The sequence below is a fragment of the Coenobita brevimanus genome, chromosome 47, assembly GCF_032717465.1.
Source record: "Coenobita brevimanus isolate Jiangsu-jjx chromosome 47, ASM3271746v2, whole genome shotgun sequence".
NCBI lineage: Eukaryota > Metazoa > Arthropoda > Malacostraca > Decapoda > Coenobitidae > Coenobita > Coenobita brevimanus.
The window spans coordinates 31,729,640-31,745,257 of record NC_137000.1 but is presented as its reverse complement, the minus strand read 5'-3'; the positions used below and the strand labels follow the sequence as shown (position 1 = coordinate 31,745,257).

General features: G+C 42.5%; 1 protein-coding gene across 2 annotated transcripts in view; it reads left to right on the top strand.

The window, feature by feature from the left end:
• The window catches only part of LOC145399074 (small conductance calcium-activated potassium channel protein-like), a 610,512-nt gene that overhangs the window by 326,650 nt on the left and 268,244 nt on the right, over positions 1–15,618 (top strand). For both annotated transcript variants that reach the window (XM_080271828.1, XM_080271829.1), the window contains exon 2: positions 14,246–14,587. In XM_080271828.1, the coding sequence (XP_080127954.1) occupies positions 14,246–14,587 (342 nt within the window). The remainder of the gene's footprint in view (positions 1–14,245; positions 14,588–15,618) is intronic.

Sequence of the window (15,618 nt, the reverse complement as noted above, 5' to 3'; positions counted from 1 at the left end):
TCTCCATCCATCCATCCATCCATCCATCCCTTCCGCATTCACCTCCTTCACCCCCCTTCCATTTTTTTCTTTCCTCTTCGTCTCATTATTCTTCATATCTCGTTTCTGTTTTCTCTCCTCTGGCCTCCTTCCCAACTCTGCGGCTCTTCTTTCCTTCCGCATCCGGTGTTTTTCTTCCTCTTTCTTCTTTCCGTCATATCCAGTTTCTCGTGTTCTCATTCTACCTCTTTCCTCTTGACTCTTGCTCTCTTCTTTCTATCTCGTATTTTCTTCTGTCTTCCTGTCATTCGGATCAAGTTTCTCTCTCTCTCTCTCTCTCTCTCTCTCTCTCTCTCTCTCTCTCTCTCTCTCTCTCTCTCTCTCTCTCTCTCATCAACTTCCTGTTTATCTCCTGTCCAACCTCTCTCTTTCGTGTCTCATTCCTTCTCTGCTTCTTTCCCCCACGCTTCAGGTCTCTGTTATTTCTTTCACTCTTTCTCTAGTGCTGGAGACGCCATCTCGTGCTCGGTCTCCCTCTCTACCGCCGAAAAGGAGGATGGTGATTTGCAAGAGGGTGAGGAGGGAGAGGGAGAGCAGCCTTCAGTACTCAAGGGTTCACGTTCATATGAGCCTTGGGTTGCAACTACTACTGCTACTACTTACTACTACTACTTACTACTACTACTAAAGCTACTACTTACTACTACTACTACTTACTACTACTACTACTACTGCATACTACTACTAACTACTACTACTACTACTAACTACTACTGCTACTACTAACTACTACTACTACTACTACTACTACTAACTACTACCTACTACTGCCACTTAAACTACCACCACCACCACCACCACCACCATTCTCCACTACGTCCCTTTACATCCCCTTCTGCATTCCATACGCCCTCATTTCACTGTAAATTGCCATTCTTTGCTTTCTCCTTCACTACCATTTTCCCGCTTCCCACTCCCACTTTCTGTCGACACCCTCCATCATTTATAGAGGACTTATATAGTGTCAGATGTGTGAATGGTTGTACTTAATGACATTCGCTCTCATCGATGGTTGGACTGGGTGATGTTTGGCTGTGTGTGTGTGGGTTATGTTTGGCTGGGTGTAAGTTGTGATTGTTGGCTGGGTGTATGATGTGATGCTTGGCTGGGTGTATGATGTGATGATTGGCTGGGTGTGTGTTATGACGGTTGGCTGGGTGAATGTTGTGATGGTTGTCTGGGTGTATGATGTGATGGTTGGCAGGGTGTAGGTGGTGATAGTTGGCTGGGTGTAGGTTGTGATGGTTTGCCGGGTGTATGTTGTGATGCATGGCTGGGTGTGTGTTGTGATGGTTGGCTGGGTGTGTGTTGTGCTGGTTGGCTGGGTGTATGTTGTGATGGTTGGCTGGGTATATGACGTGATGGTTGAAGTTCAGGTGTTTGAGCTGTATGATGTTTGGATGTATGGATCTTGAGATATGGCTGATGTTTGACTGTGTGTGGTTTGAAATGAATGTAAGAGAGGATTTTTTTTTTAGATGTTTTAGTAGACGATCTCTTAACCAAATGATTTTCTCTTACGTGTCATCCAATTATGTGTGGGTGATAATAGTATGTACTTTGTCTCCTAAGTGTTCCTCCTAATTTTAACGCAATTTGTCTACGGATTAAAAAGAATGAATTATTAATTGTCATCATTTCTGAAAGGAATAACCCTCCTGAAGGCATGGGTTACTTTAGCTGAATAAAATCGTTTGGCGGAAGCAAGAATAAATCACTTAAGTACAGCCGTTCCCTTCAGAGGATTAATGGAGAGTATTTTTGCCTTTTTATAATTCCTTAGCTGAATTGTATCGTTTGCCGACACTAAGAATAACATAGAAAAGAGAGAGAGAGAAGAGAGAGAGGGAGAGAGAGAGAAAGAGAGAGAGAGAGAGAGAATTAGTGTCAGGCCGGCATAAAGCTGGGGTAGTGTGGACTATTTAGTGTTTAGGTGGTGGTCAGGCTGTGTGGGGAGGGATGTCAGCAGCTGTCCCTCTCACCTTTAAATGGCCGACAGCGCTTCCGATGAGAGAGAGAGAGAGAGAGAGACCTAGTAGATAGAAGAAGTGGGAGATAGATGGAGGGGGAGAACAACAAAGGAGGAAGTCAGAGTTAAGGGAGAGAGAGAGAGAGAGACAGTAGAAAGGATGAGATAGAAGTGTCAAGCCAGGATGAAGAGTGATGTGACTGTGAAGTAGGTGGAAGAAAAAGAAGGGATGAGTAATGGGAGCCATATAAAAGTGGGTGACAGTGATGGAGGAAAGGCGGAGAAAAAATGTGGAGTGGAGGAACCTGTGTGGAGAGAAATGGAGGACTGGAGAAAGGTATAAATGTGGAGTGAAGGAACATACGTGGAGAGAAGAGGAGGAATAGTTTAGGAGGTGCGGAGGAGGAAAGGGAGACAGGATTGAAGGAGAGGATGAATTTTGTACTGTTAAGAGATAAAATGGATAAAGGGAATGTTGTGGTGCAGACGGATTTGGAGATAAAGAAAGGAGATGAAAAGTTGTTGAAAGTAGAAAGGAAAATAAAAGTATAGCTGCGGCAGGAATAGTGATGATCCATACATATGAAGACCTCCCACAGAGTAACATCGAAGCAAGAATTTGGGTAATGACAAGGATAACACTCGATCTACCCAGTTTCTGCATGTCTTTCCTATGAACTGCAGAGCCAAGTCTTTTGTTTAGGGGGTGGGGGGCAAACCCATTGTGTATCCCTAACTGTATCACTCATTCACTCACTATTTAAGGTTGCAAATCCTGTGTGACCCTAACTGTGTCACCCACTCACTCACTGAGTCACTGTCCCATTTTGAAGGAAGGGGTTAAGGCATTATAGAGCGTGTAGAGGGGTGATGGATATTTGTAATGTGTCTGGTGTGCGTTTTGGGTGGAGGTTATTAGTAGTGTGTGTGTGTGTGTGTGTGTGTGTGTGTGTGTGTGTGATGTGCGTTTAGTCGACCGTGTACTTGCGTCGTAGCGAAATAGATGTAAATATAATACAGAAGGGTAAGGCAAAGTTCTGGGCAGTTAGTTGTACTGGGACGGCCTGAGAGCCAGAAAGGTGTCATTGAGGTGCTTAACCAGTATACATTTATTAATTTCGCCCTAGAGTACTGCAGAGGTGGGTGCGGTTATTAAGGGTGTCCTCTGTCTTGTTTCTCTTGACCGCCGACATGCCCAGGACTGCGAAACCGAAGAAAGACAAGGGGCTCAGTCTACCACCCCGGATTATTACAAGTCCTCCAGCGAGCCTCTGAGCCGTCATTTTTCTCACAAACATGGACAAAATCTGGACCTCGTTACTGGTTTCACACAGCTCCGCGACCACAGAAGTCTGTGTTTCAGTGAGCCTGGGTCGGGTCCAGCATTAATGAAAGTCCGGACATCATCATCATCGTCGTCGTAGTCGTCGTCTTCGTCGTCGTCGTGGAATTTACGGTCACCTGCCGTGTTGTAACGTACAGTACATATGTTTTTCTAGGAAGAACTGGAGACATGAGGATGAACCTGCACTTTCTTTCCTTTTCCTTTGCTAAAACAACTACGTTTTTACGATAATTCCCCTCAAGTAACAAATTTTTTTTTTTTTTTTTTTTTTTTTTTTTTTTTTTTTTGAAGGAACTAGAAACATGAGTGGACTCTGCTCTCCCACATCCTCGTCCCTCTTAGGAAAACAAATCCCCTTTACGACAGGGAATCGATGAGTGTCATGGTAACATTATCGCCCGACCTTTTTTTTCCCACATAAGGATGGGGTGGGGACAGCAGTGGGATAACAGGGGACAGATTTACGAACAGACCTGAGATTAATTCCCACAGGTGGCCATAATTTATGTTGGCAGGAAGGTAAAGAAAAATAAAGGAATAGTGTGAAGCCTTCCCACTGTCATTTTCTTTCAGCAAAAATATAAGTCAACTACGTGGAGAATAAAATATGTACCACCTGTTTTCTGCAAGAACAACTAGGAAAGAAAAGTACAGTGTTCTCCTTCATGCATAATCCTTCATTTGAAAACAATTCCAAGTCATGACAGGGAAACCATGGTAAATTGATTTGTGAATCGTAGGTATTTTGGTGTAGGTGAATCTTGAATTTGGCTCTGTTTTGTTTTTACTTTTTCTTGAAGTGATCAGTCGTGTGAGCACCTGGTTTTTCATTCCTTCTTCCTTGAATGAAAAAAAAGCTGGTCTTCTGAAGCTGCGGGATGTAGACAAGTAATTATGATCAAAATTGATCCGACTAATCAAGCATGGTAAAAATTAGCGAGTATACTTAAGGGTTATAAAGAAAAGCGATTGCCTCGACCATTTTTACCGGGATCCATAAAACTCCACACCAGCGCAAACCACATCGTAAAATCTCAATCCAGGGCTGGTCTGAGAACGTCCAGGGGGATCGTAAAGTGAAAATGTGTTCTAGATATAAGCCTCTCCTGGCCTCCTTGCCTGAAATACACCAGCTGCCCGATATAACTCACAAATTAGAGCGCCGACCTATTCTCTCCGCCGCCCCCTTCCCTCCACCCCTGTTTTCTCCACCATCCCTTCCCTCCAGCCCTGTTCTCTCCACCGCCCCTCCTCTACCCCTTTCCATTCCACCGGACTCCCTCCTTCACCCCTGTTCTCTTCAGTGTCTTGCCCCTCTCCTCCCCCACCCCCCAAACATGGAGAGTACCTTATCGCCCCTCTCTCCCCTCATCAGTCAGAGGGGTCTCATGTGAGTTAAGTAAAATCGTTTGCCCTCGTAAACGTCCATCTTATTTGCCCTTCTTAATGCCTATAAAGCCTACCCCCCCGTATGCTAAGGCCTTGCAAACGTCCTACCTACCAAACACCTCCATGTGTCACCACTTGGGCGCAAATACCTACGTTCCCTAGTGAATACATACTCGTACTTGGACTGTCTCATTCAGAACTGGTATGATAGTATTAGCGGGAGTGTTCCTATGGCATGCTGGTGGATCTTGTAAAAGTTCAGTAAAAGTCAGTCTTAGTGAGATTCAGATCTGCTCTGGCTAAACCTGGGATGGAACTCCCATCCATTCGAACAGCAGACCAATTCTCTGAACACTTGACCACCACAACCCCACAGTCCCTGAACGTCTTTCTCAAAGCTTTCCCAAGCTACTACTTTGCCCCTCAAACTCCCCTCTCTCTGCGCAAAAACAAAAAACAAAAACAAAAAAAAGCCATAACGTCCATGCATCATCTCTTAAGAGATCATGCGACGTCACCTAAACACCGTTACAACATCCCTGAAGGCATAAATGTTCGTGCGGCGTCCTCTAACGTCCCTGTTACGACCACCTAAATGTTTCGATTGTCTTCCCCGTAAACGCCGTCCCGTTCCGTAACCGCTGCCCTGACCCTTTAAGCAGCTCTAAATTTGCCCCTGATCTCCTCTTCCCTCCAAACGCCCCGTTTTCCATTAACTCCCCCTTAAACGGCCCTATCTATGGCTCTTTAATTCCCACCTAACCCCCTAAACGCCCCTTTATCCCTCCAAAGACACCCCTACCCCTCCAATGCCCCCTAATCCCCTCAACCCCATCCTAAGTGTACCTCTGCCTCCAACTCTTCCCTAACCCCGTAAGCCCCATTAAGCACTCCATTAAACGTCCCCCAGCCCCCCCTAAATGCCCCCCTTACCCCTTAGAACAGGTCACTAAGCACCCCTGTGATCTATGACCCGAGGTGTGTCAGAAGGGGTCCACCACAGCGCCTTATAATTCCTCCTACCACCAAGTTCATCTCCTTTCCGCCTCGGCCCTTATTATTTATGGCGCATATTACAGGCTGCTTATTATTATACCCGGTAATTAAGGAAGAGGGGGAACAATTCTGGCTATCAATTAGGGGGGGGGATGTATTTCTTGGAGAGAGAGAGAGAGAGAGAGAGAGAGTGAGTGAGGAAGGGGGGGTACAGGTAATGTGTTGCTGGGCATTCAAATGTGGCAAGGTAATGGCTGGGGTAAGTGTTGGATGTTCCCCTCGCATGTCATTATTGCTTTCAGATAATCGAGGATGCAGGTAATGTTCACCTAATTGCCAGTAATGACCCCGTTACTCTTCTCTGACTCAGCCATGCATATTCTCAATCAATATTGTTTCTCGCGTACTCCCTCTTCTCTTTCTTTTATACAACTTTTTCTAAGACAGGATAGAGAAATAATGTGAAAAGTTGCCCTCCGCGTCTGCACCATACGATTTACACGAGTCCCGCTTAGGGCCACTCAGCCACGCTTCCACTAAATTGTGTTCACCATTCACCCATAGCCAACACCGTCCCATCACTATCAGCGTAAACATGCATCTCTTGTTAGTATAAAGGAATTCATTCATTTATTCGCAATTCCGATAACTATGTCGGCACCTGCGATGGAATCAGGTGCCTTACGCTGGCAACTGGAGAATTTTCTGCGAACAGTCTCGAGTTTCAGAATCTCACTTGAGTCAAAGAGGGTATGCCAGGCCACTCCTTGGTTCTAACTATTTGATGGATTTAGTACGGTACATTTGTGTCTAGTTTTGATCTGTTATGATATTGAACAGTTGCCTACCCACTGGAGAATTACAACTGAGGATATGTATAGCGAGAAATCCATGCTATTGGTGCAGTGCAGAAAAATGTCACTGACGACAGTAATGCATATTGACTTTGTAGCGTGGGATAGGACGGGAAGCAACAAGGATGGATTAAGGACTCAGCTTCTCTTTTTAACTCGTTCACATCCGCTTCCTCCTCTTTCTTCTCTTCCTGCTTCTCCCCCTCCTGTACGCTCCAATATGCTCCTTACCTCTTTGCAGCCGTGTTGCTCTTGTTTTGCATAATGCCCTTCTGTCACCACCACCACCCACCCTTCCTCACCCCCTTCTCTCTCCTCCCCTCCTTTCCCCTTCCCTTTCCCCGTGTTTTGCCCTTCTTCTCTCCCCCACTTCCCCCCCCATCCTTCTTCACTTCCTCCCCTCCTTTGCTTCTATTCCATTCACCTTTTCCCCTCCTTCATCCCAGTTTTCCCCGTCCTCATATCTCACCCTCTTCCTTCCCCTCCTCCTTTACCCCCCCCCCTCCCTTTCCTTCTCTGCATGCCTCACCTTCCCCCCCCTCTCTCTCTCTCTCTCTCTCTCTCTCTCTCTCTCTCTCTCTCTCTCTCTCTCTACCTCACCAACTTTTCTCCCTTCCCTTCACACCCCTCTCCCCCCTCCCCCGGCATATCCCCTTCTCTCGTCCTGCCTGCCTGCTCATCTGTAAAAAGGGTTTGGGAATGAGGATTTTTGTCCTTCTTCTTTTTCATAGGTTTTCCTGGTTGTTCGTGGATATATTTTCTCAAAGTTAACTTTTGGCTTTATATTTTTTTCTCTTTTCTGTGTTTCTGTGTTTATTAAGTATGTTCCTTTTTTTTAATGTAATTTTTGTCCATTTTCTTCTGTCTTCAGTTTCCCTCCTCCCTTTCATAAGTCTTCATAGTTTCTTGTCTTTCCGTTTCATCTTAGCCGTTAATTCTTTTTTTTTCTCATTATTCTTTCTTTGTATATTTGACTACTGTTTATTTGCGTCTTTTTTTTAGGCGTTCTCCTTCCTATTCAGGTTTCTCTTTCTTTCCTGTTGTCCGTATTCCTATTTTTTCCTGTTTCTGTTCGTTTTACCTACCATTTTCCCCAGTCTCTCATCTCTCTCACACTCCTCTATTCAGATTTTCCCATTAACAGACTCAGGTTCCTGTACTCATTCTCAGCTGAATAAAATCGCATTAGATGGAATAGAATAGAAAAGTTGCCCCGACGATGAGAGGGTTAATGGAGAGAGTAATAAAACCAGGTCCTATGACTCACTCAGGTTATTAAAATCTTTTGGTGTTTGCTAAAGGAAATATAGAGACTTGAGAGAGGAGTTTTATTCTTGCTTTGTGTGTGTGTGTGTGTGTGTGTGTGTGTGTGTGTGTGTGTGTGTGTGTGTGTTTTATTGCTCTCTGTCGCTTAGGGGAATTTGCTTTGGATGTATATATAGTTTTATAAAATTTGCGGTGAGTTTCTAGCATTTTTTTCAGTGTGTCCAGTTCATGTCTTTTATTTCCCACTTTTATCTCTCCTTTTTATAGGTTCGACATCTTCATCCTTTTCTGGTTTTCTTACCTTCCTTCCTTAAGATTCTCTCTCTCTCTCTCTCTCTCTCTCTCTCTCTCTCTCTCTCTCTCTCTCTCTCTCTCTCTCTCTCCTGCCTCTTGTCGTCCTTCTTCTTTCTCCTCCTTTAGTCTCCTACATTTGTCCCTTCCTTCCCTCCCTCACTCCTTCCTCCTTAATTTTTTACCACTTTCCTTCTTGTCTTCCGCCGCTATGGCAGCAGAAGGCACTCCCAGCTGGACCTCTCCTTCGGCCCCAGCTGTGACTTTCTCCTTCCTTCCTTCCTTCCTTTTTTCCTTCCTTTTGTCTTCCTCCCCTCATTCCTTCCTTCCTTTCATTCTTCCTTCCTGCCTTTCTTTCTTTATTGCTTCCTTGCTTGCTCTCTTTTTTCCTTCCTTCCTTCCATCCTTTCTTCCTTCTTTATTTATTTCTTTTTTCCTTCTTTCCTTCCTTCCTTCCTTCCCTGTATAGCGACACATGGCCTGACCCAGCTGAACCTCTGCTCGGCGACTAGTCTTGGCATTTTCCATTATGGATATAATATTGGGATTTCTGTATCTGCTGAGAGAGAGAGAGAGAGAGAGAGAGAGAGAGAGTAGTCCTTTCAGTTCTTTGACATGTTTTCTATCTTATTTTTGCTTTATCCAGACGATTTCATTTAGGCTTCTTGCAGTGGAGGAGGTAGATATAGCCTTCAAGCACCTTCTCACAGGCAAAGTGATCTCCCCAGCTGAGTAAAATCGTCTGGAGATGGCAAAGGTTAAATGAATACTTCGTCGGATTGATGGTCGTAATTGATATGGAAAGGAACTCCTCTCACGTACACAACAGAGAGAGAGAGAGAGAGAAAGAATACAGTTTCAGACTAGCTCTCCTGCTAAAAATGTGGCAACAGAGTAAGCAACACAAGAGAGATTTTTCAGGTTTGGCTAAATCAGCTGCTAATCTTTATGTTTACTTGCGTCTGTGTCGTGTCTACCGTGATAGAGAGAAGTCGAGTTTCTCTCTCTCTCTCTCTCTCTCTCTCTCTCTCTCTCTCTCTCTCTCATCTGGTACTAACGTTTTTTTTTTTAATAATATGTCGGTTCTTGTTGCCTTAGGTCGTATGCTCTGCTGAAAATGGTGGTATTGGAATGCTTTGAATGACACAGAAGAGGATAGTAAGGAGTAATGGGGAAAAAAAATCGCTTAGGAAGAGGTGTTAGGGAACGTTCTCAACCTACGAGAATACAGGCCCTGGTCACCTTCCCTTCGATGCGCCAGGTAGCGAGTGGAAGGTGAGGCCTGGAGCGGGCGAAGGTCACATGATTTAACCATGACCTCGGGGGCGGCGCGATGCTCCACCTGTGGCGATAGCGGAAGGGTAAATGGGGCAAAATGAAGGTGAAAGTGGGGAGAGGTGAGAGAGTGAGAGTAGAGGGGGAAAAACATGGTAGGAACGAAATGAAGATGGAAAGTGAAAGTGAAGAGAGGTGAGAGAAACGTGAGGGTGGGTGTGAAAATTGAAAGTGAAGAAAGGTGAGGAAAAAGTGAGGATAGGTGAGAAAGGTGATAATGGTGAGAGGTGAGATGGTGATAGTAGGAATGGAAAAACAAAGTAAGGACAAAATGACGGTGATGTGTGGACGGTGAAGGTGAAGGAACATGAGAAAAATGTGAGGATACCTGAGAAAGGGAGAGTAGAAAGGGAAAAGCAAGTTAAAGACAAAATGAAGGTGTGCATAGCAGGGGAAAATATGGAGAAAGGTGAGAGTAGAATGGGAAAAAGAAGGTGGGAGTGACGAGGCGGGGGACGGAGGGAAAATTAATAAGAAAACAAGGGGGGAAAAATCAAGACTAAGATAAGTAAGTGAGAGTGAAAAAATGTAAGAAAGCTGTGGATTAAAGGTAAGGTATGTGTGACAAGAAAGTAGAGGTAAGAGTAAATAGGTAAGAATGAAGAGGGGACACATGGTAGAGGCAAGAATGGTAAAAGAAGGAGAAATATAAACGTGATAAAGTGAGCGTAGAAAGTGGTAGTAGGTAAGGAGAAGAACGTAAGAGTGAAGGTGGAAAAGTAAGTTACGTGAGAATATGGAGGGATATATTGAACTGGACTGTGTTAGGAGAGATTAGCATTGCAGGCACATAGAGTTAAAGGGCACACACACACACACACACACACACACACACACACACACACACACACACACACACACACACACACACACACACACACGTAAGTTCTCTTTGTTTAAGCGGTCAGGGAATAATTCATATCTCGATCTGGCTTTTACCCAGAATTTTATCGGTCAAGGACGAGACTTTGCTAATTTTAACATCACTGATCTTTCATCCTTGCTCTTTATTTATCTGATCTTGTTTTCGTTGAGTCTTTACTGCTTTCCTTTACTTTTTCTCTAACTTCCATTCACCCGATCATGAGGTGGGAAAAATGATGATGATGATGAGGAGGAGGAGAAGGAGGAGAAAGAGGAGGAGGAGGATATTCTAGTTGCTGTTCGTTTTAGTTTATTTGTATATTTCATCTCGTCTCTTTTTTTTTTTTTTCGTATTCGTTGTTTACTTTTCTTACTTGATATTTTGTGTGTTTCGTTTTGTACCTGACCTTCTAATTTATTTTTTTATCCTTTCACCATTTTGCTCCTTTTTATAGCACTGGAACTTTCATTGCTTTATTTCTCCTCTTTATTTATCCTATTATGTCTGTATATTTATCGTTCATACTCGTTTCATTTTTACATACCAGCATTCCTGTGTTCAGCCATCTTTCTTTTCTTAACATCTCTTATTTTTCTCCAGCTCCCATCCCCATCCCAAAGATAAAGGTCAAGAAACACTTAAAATTTTATTATTCAGAAGGCTGCAAGGGAGGGAGAACAACGTGCCTTCATTTTGATATCTGTATTCACCTCACAAACACCACTATGCAAATGAGAGAGACTGTTTTTCCCTTTTTTTCTTTTTACGTCTGAGTCTGTTTTTCAATTATTTTTCATCTATTCTTTAAAATAAATGGTAAATAGAAATGCAGGGAGAGCTTAAGAGTTAGCTTTAAAAATGAATTCGTCTCATGATCAGGACAACTCATTTCTTCTGTTCCACTTTGTCAGACGATTTTATTCAACTGAAAGTGAGTCATAGGAGCCTGAGTGACGCTACTGTAACCGTTAACCCTTTCATGGTCGGAATAACTCTTAATAAAGCCATCAAGCGCTAGACGATTTTATATAGCTGAGAGTGGGTCAAAGGAGCCTGGTAAAATGCATCTTACACAGGTACCAGAGAGAGAGAGAGAGAGAGAGAGAGACATATAATTGTTTTTAATTATGCAATGTAGAAATTTAAAACTGGACATTGTAGAACTATTTTGACCTTCTACCCTCGTACCGTGTGTGTGTGTGTGTGTGTGTGTGTGTGTGTGTGTGTGTGTGTGTGTGTGTGTGTGAGAGAGAGAGAGACCATGAACCCCGTAACGTGGCATGACAAATAAACATTCCCCGGTGGTATGAGGTGTTTGGCCCCACCTCTGGCTTCCCTCTTTTGATTTTACAGCTGTTTTTTACCTATTCATTTTTTATTATACACTTTGCTACTAGAAGATTTTACTCAGCTTAGAGCAGCCTCGTAGTGAAGGGGCGCATGAAGGCTATCATTTTTTTCATCTAGTCACCTTTGAGCTCAGTAAAGATCATATAAAAGTAACACCTTCACCTTTACATTTTCTCATAACCCCTTCAACCCAGTGCCGTCTTTTCTCCTTACTTTTTTGACAGTTACACAGACGATTAGATGAACTTTTAAGGGACATGCTTGGTTATGAGTAGGTTTATCGTAACTAACTCCCTCCCAGCTCCAGAAGCCTCTCCAACACAGAATCGTTTGAGATGAGAAGAATTAAAGAGAAAGTACGTCATAATATTGAAGTTAAATGTAGTCTGCTTTTGATCCTGCTTACCTTTACCTGCGTCTCTAATTATTCATCCACCTGTTAATCACTTCACCATGATAACAAGCATGGGATTTTTTTTTTTTTTTTTTTGTAGGAAAAGGCACAAGAAAAAAATAACTATGCGTATGTAACCACTAATATGCAAATTAAAAAGAAAAATGAGCATAACATGTCGCAGTATATTCTCGCAACTAAGTTATCTTTCTTCTTTCATCTCCCCTCCTTCCCTCCATCTCAGTATTTTCGGGTAGAAGATGTTTTACCTCTCAAATCCCTCCTTTCCTACGCCCTTGTGTGAGTGTATTTCGGGTGGACGTTCTCTTAGGGCACTGTTTAGCCAAAGATGTATGGCAGTGATTTCCATGTTTGTCATTGCAGGCCTTACTGTTAAAACTGAGAGCGCGAAGGTGTGGAGAAGCCCTTGATTTATGACGATACCGGTAATTTCTAAAGCATGTGATGATCATAAAAACCTCTCTGACGTCTCCGTATTCTTGTTAAATATACGCTGTAAATGGGATGCAGGCTACTCACATCTAAGATCACAAGTGTTCCGTGAAATGGGCGTCAAAAGTCAGGGTCTATCCTGCACAATCGCACACTCAGAGTTGATATATGGCCGTGTGTTTGTGTTTTGTAGTTATGGCTGGTGGCTAGGGATGATATACTGTAACCTACTTCACATACGTATATACCAGTTTAGTCAGCTTGTCAGTTTTAATTTTACGTATTCTTTTCTTTTTTCTTTTTTTTTTTTTTTACTGTATATGCTCACTTCAGTGTTCATTTTACGTTATATAACGGCAAAATTGAGGTCATATAACAATTCGGTCCGCCTCAGTCGTTTTAGTGTATAGATTTTTTTTCTGTAGATATTATAGCCGATGCATTTTCAGATTGACTCATATAGACAGGTAGAAGTACGGTAGATATAGACATAGATAGATTGATATAAATATATCTATCTGGATATATATATATATATATATATATATATATATATATATATATATATATATACAGTATATATATATATATATATATATATATATATATATATATATATATATATACAGTATATATATATATATATATATATATATATATATATATATATATATATATATACAGTATATATATATATATATATATATATATATATATATATATATATATATATATATATATATATATATATATATATATATATATATATATATATATATATATATATAAAGTAAATAATAGATTGATTCAAGGATAACAATTTTAATCTGATGACTTTTTGTGTTATTGTCATGTTGTCTCCAGAATGATTGTATATAGGTTTACGGGAGCCTCTGGTATCAAAGATGTCATTGCATGCTGCGTTGCAGAAGTGTCTCCTAAGCTGAATAAAATCGTGTGGCAGCAGTAAGAACAAGCTATAAATAACATGCCGGTGTTAAAGGGGCTTACATCGTCACCGTGATGTGTTTCAAGGTGTGTCCAGGTGGGAGTGGTGCGGCAACTTTAATGTTTATCCTCCATCACTGTGAAGGTCAATGGTCATATACACATTGAGTCCCCCGGCAGCCACCACAACCAGTGAAGTCAAGCCAGCGTGAAATGTGTGTCTGTCTGCATAAATCCATTAGGCCCATGTTAGGTGTGTCGATGGCTTGCGGGTTTAGTGGTTAGAGCCAGTCCCAGTGACGGCCCCCCACAGGTTCGATCCCGTAGTAGTGACTGGAGGGTTTTCGCTTATGCCATGTGACTGAGGGAAGTAAATTGGTTATTGGCCCCTAACCCTTTCGAGGTGGTTGGTGCATTTAAGTATACTGTTCTGACCGACGCCAGGAATTTTGCCTAACTGAGCAAAATCTTGGCAGTCAAAACATTAAAAATGATTATACAGAGTAATCGTTTTTCTGTAGTTGGTACACATAGATAGCTTATTTTGGCCAACTTCAAACGATTATACTCAGTTTAAGGCTACATTCAACCCTCTGATCCTAACAATGAGAGGGTTGAATGTAGCCTTCAGGACGACGGTAGTCTAACCTTTGGCCCAACACCTCGAGGGAGGTAAAATGGGATTAGGTCTTTTTTCCACATTATTCCGATATTGTGCATTTACTAATTTTTTTCTTCTCTCTCCCTGCAGCTACGCAAGCCTGTGTCCACCCTGTCCATCCCTGGGTCGATGAAGGGGGGCGCAGGCGGGGGGGGCGGGCGGGGGGCGGAGGGCGAGGACCCCGGCATAGCGCTGGTCGGGGTCCACTCGGAGTACCCCCGCTACACCGAGGAGAAGGCGGGGTCGGGCCAGGGCAAGAACGCCTCCTTCAAGCTGCGCAACAAGCCCAATGTCGGGTACCGCCTCGGCAGGCGCAAGGCGCTCTTCGAGAAGCGGAAGCGAATCTCCGACTACGCTCTCGTCATGGGGATGGTCGGCATCATCGTCATGGTGATAGAGAACGAGCTCTCCTCAGCCAAGGTGTACACCAAGGTTAGTAACACACAATCAGTCACGTTATTATGCTGGATCGCCTTCACAAACACTTTTTCTTTATTCAGTTGTCCCAGCAGATTTAGGTAGTCATACCATTCCTGTTCGTCAGTATTACTCGGTAATAATTTCTTATTTTTTGTTGGGGTAGGTAGAACAAAACAAGAAAATGAAACCAGGGACTTAGAAGAATCAACATATTGTCAAGTTAAAATGTTAAATGATCAATATATCCGTTCATTTATCATTCTTGCCTTTGAAATTCTCAGTTCCATCCCTCATTCTTGCCGTGAAATGACACATGCGAAATTTGGCTTCTCGTCATCCTACTGTACATATTGTTCGGAAGCACATAAGTTTCCCTGATGAACTTGGACCCGTCACTGAAGAGTAACAGTGCCAAAGCCTGCATCATGTGTTAATTAATGAAGATCTCTGTAAATAAATACTGCTTGTGAAATCAGTGCATTCGAGCATACATACATACGTGCACACCCAAATAAATAACCTACATATTAACACACAATGAAAATAACAGGATAAATAACAAAAATAGAGCAGAACTAAATCTTACAGGTTTACTTGAAACACTGCAGAAGTAAGGAGAGCTGAGCACAGTTAGGCTACTGCATTGTTCTCTGAGCTTTGATAATGTTGGTAACAGATAGGCAGATAGATAGATAGATAGATGAAACAGATAGATAGGTAGATAGATAGATAGATAGGTAGATAAAACATCCCCTTAAATTGTATTGTCATCGACATTCAGGTTGCAAGATTGGTATTTTCCCGTGACTTTGTTTTCTGTTCATTCCCAGAACGAGCTTGTGGCTTAACTACCTAATTGTGTGCCAAAATCTCGGTGGTCTGGGAGATTTCTTTATACATCTTCTCTATAGCGATACTTTTTACACTGTACACATTGAAATACTTCTTAGTTTCTGATGATTAATGTGGCAATATTAGGCATATATAGATAACATCTAAGAGAGTACTGAGGCATTATATGCGATATATATATATATATATAT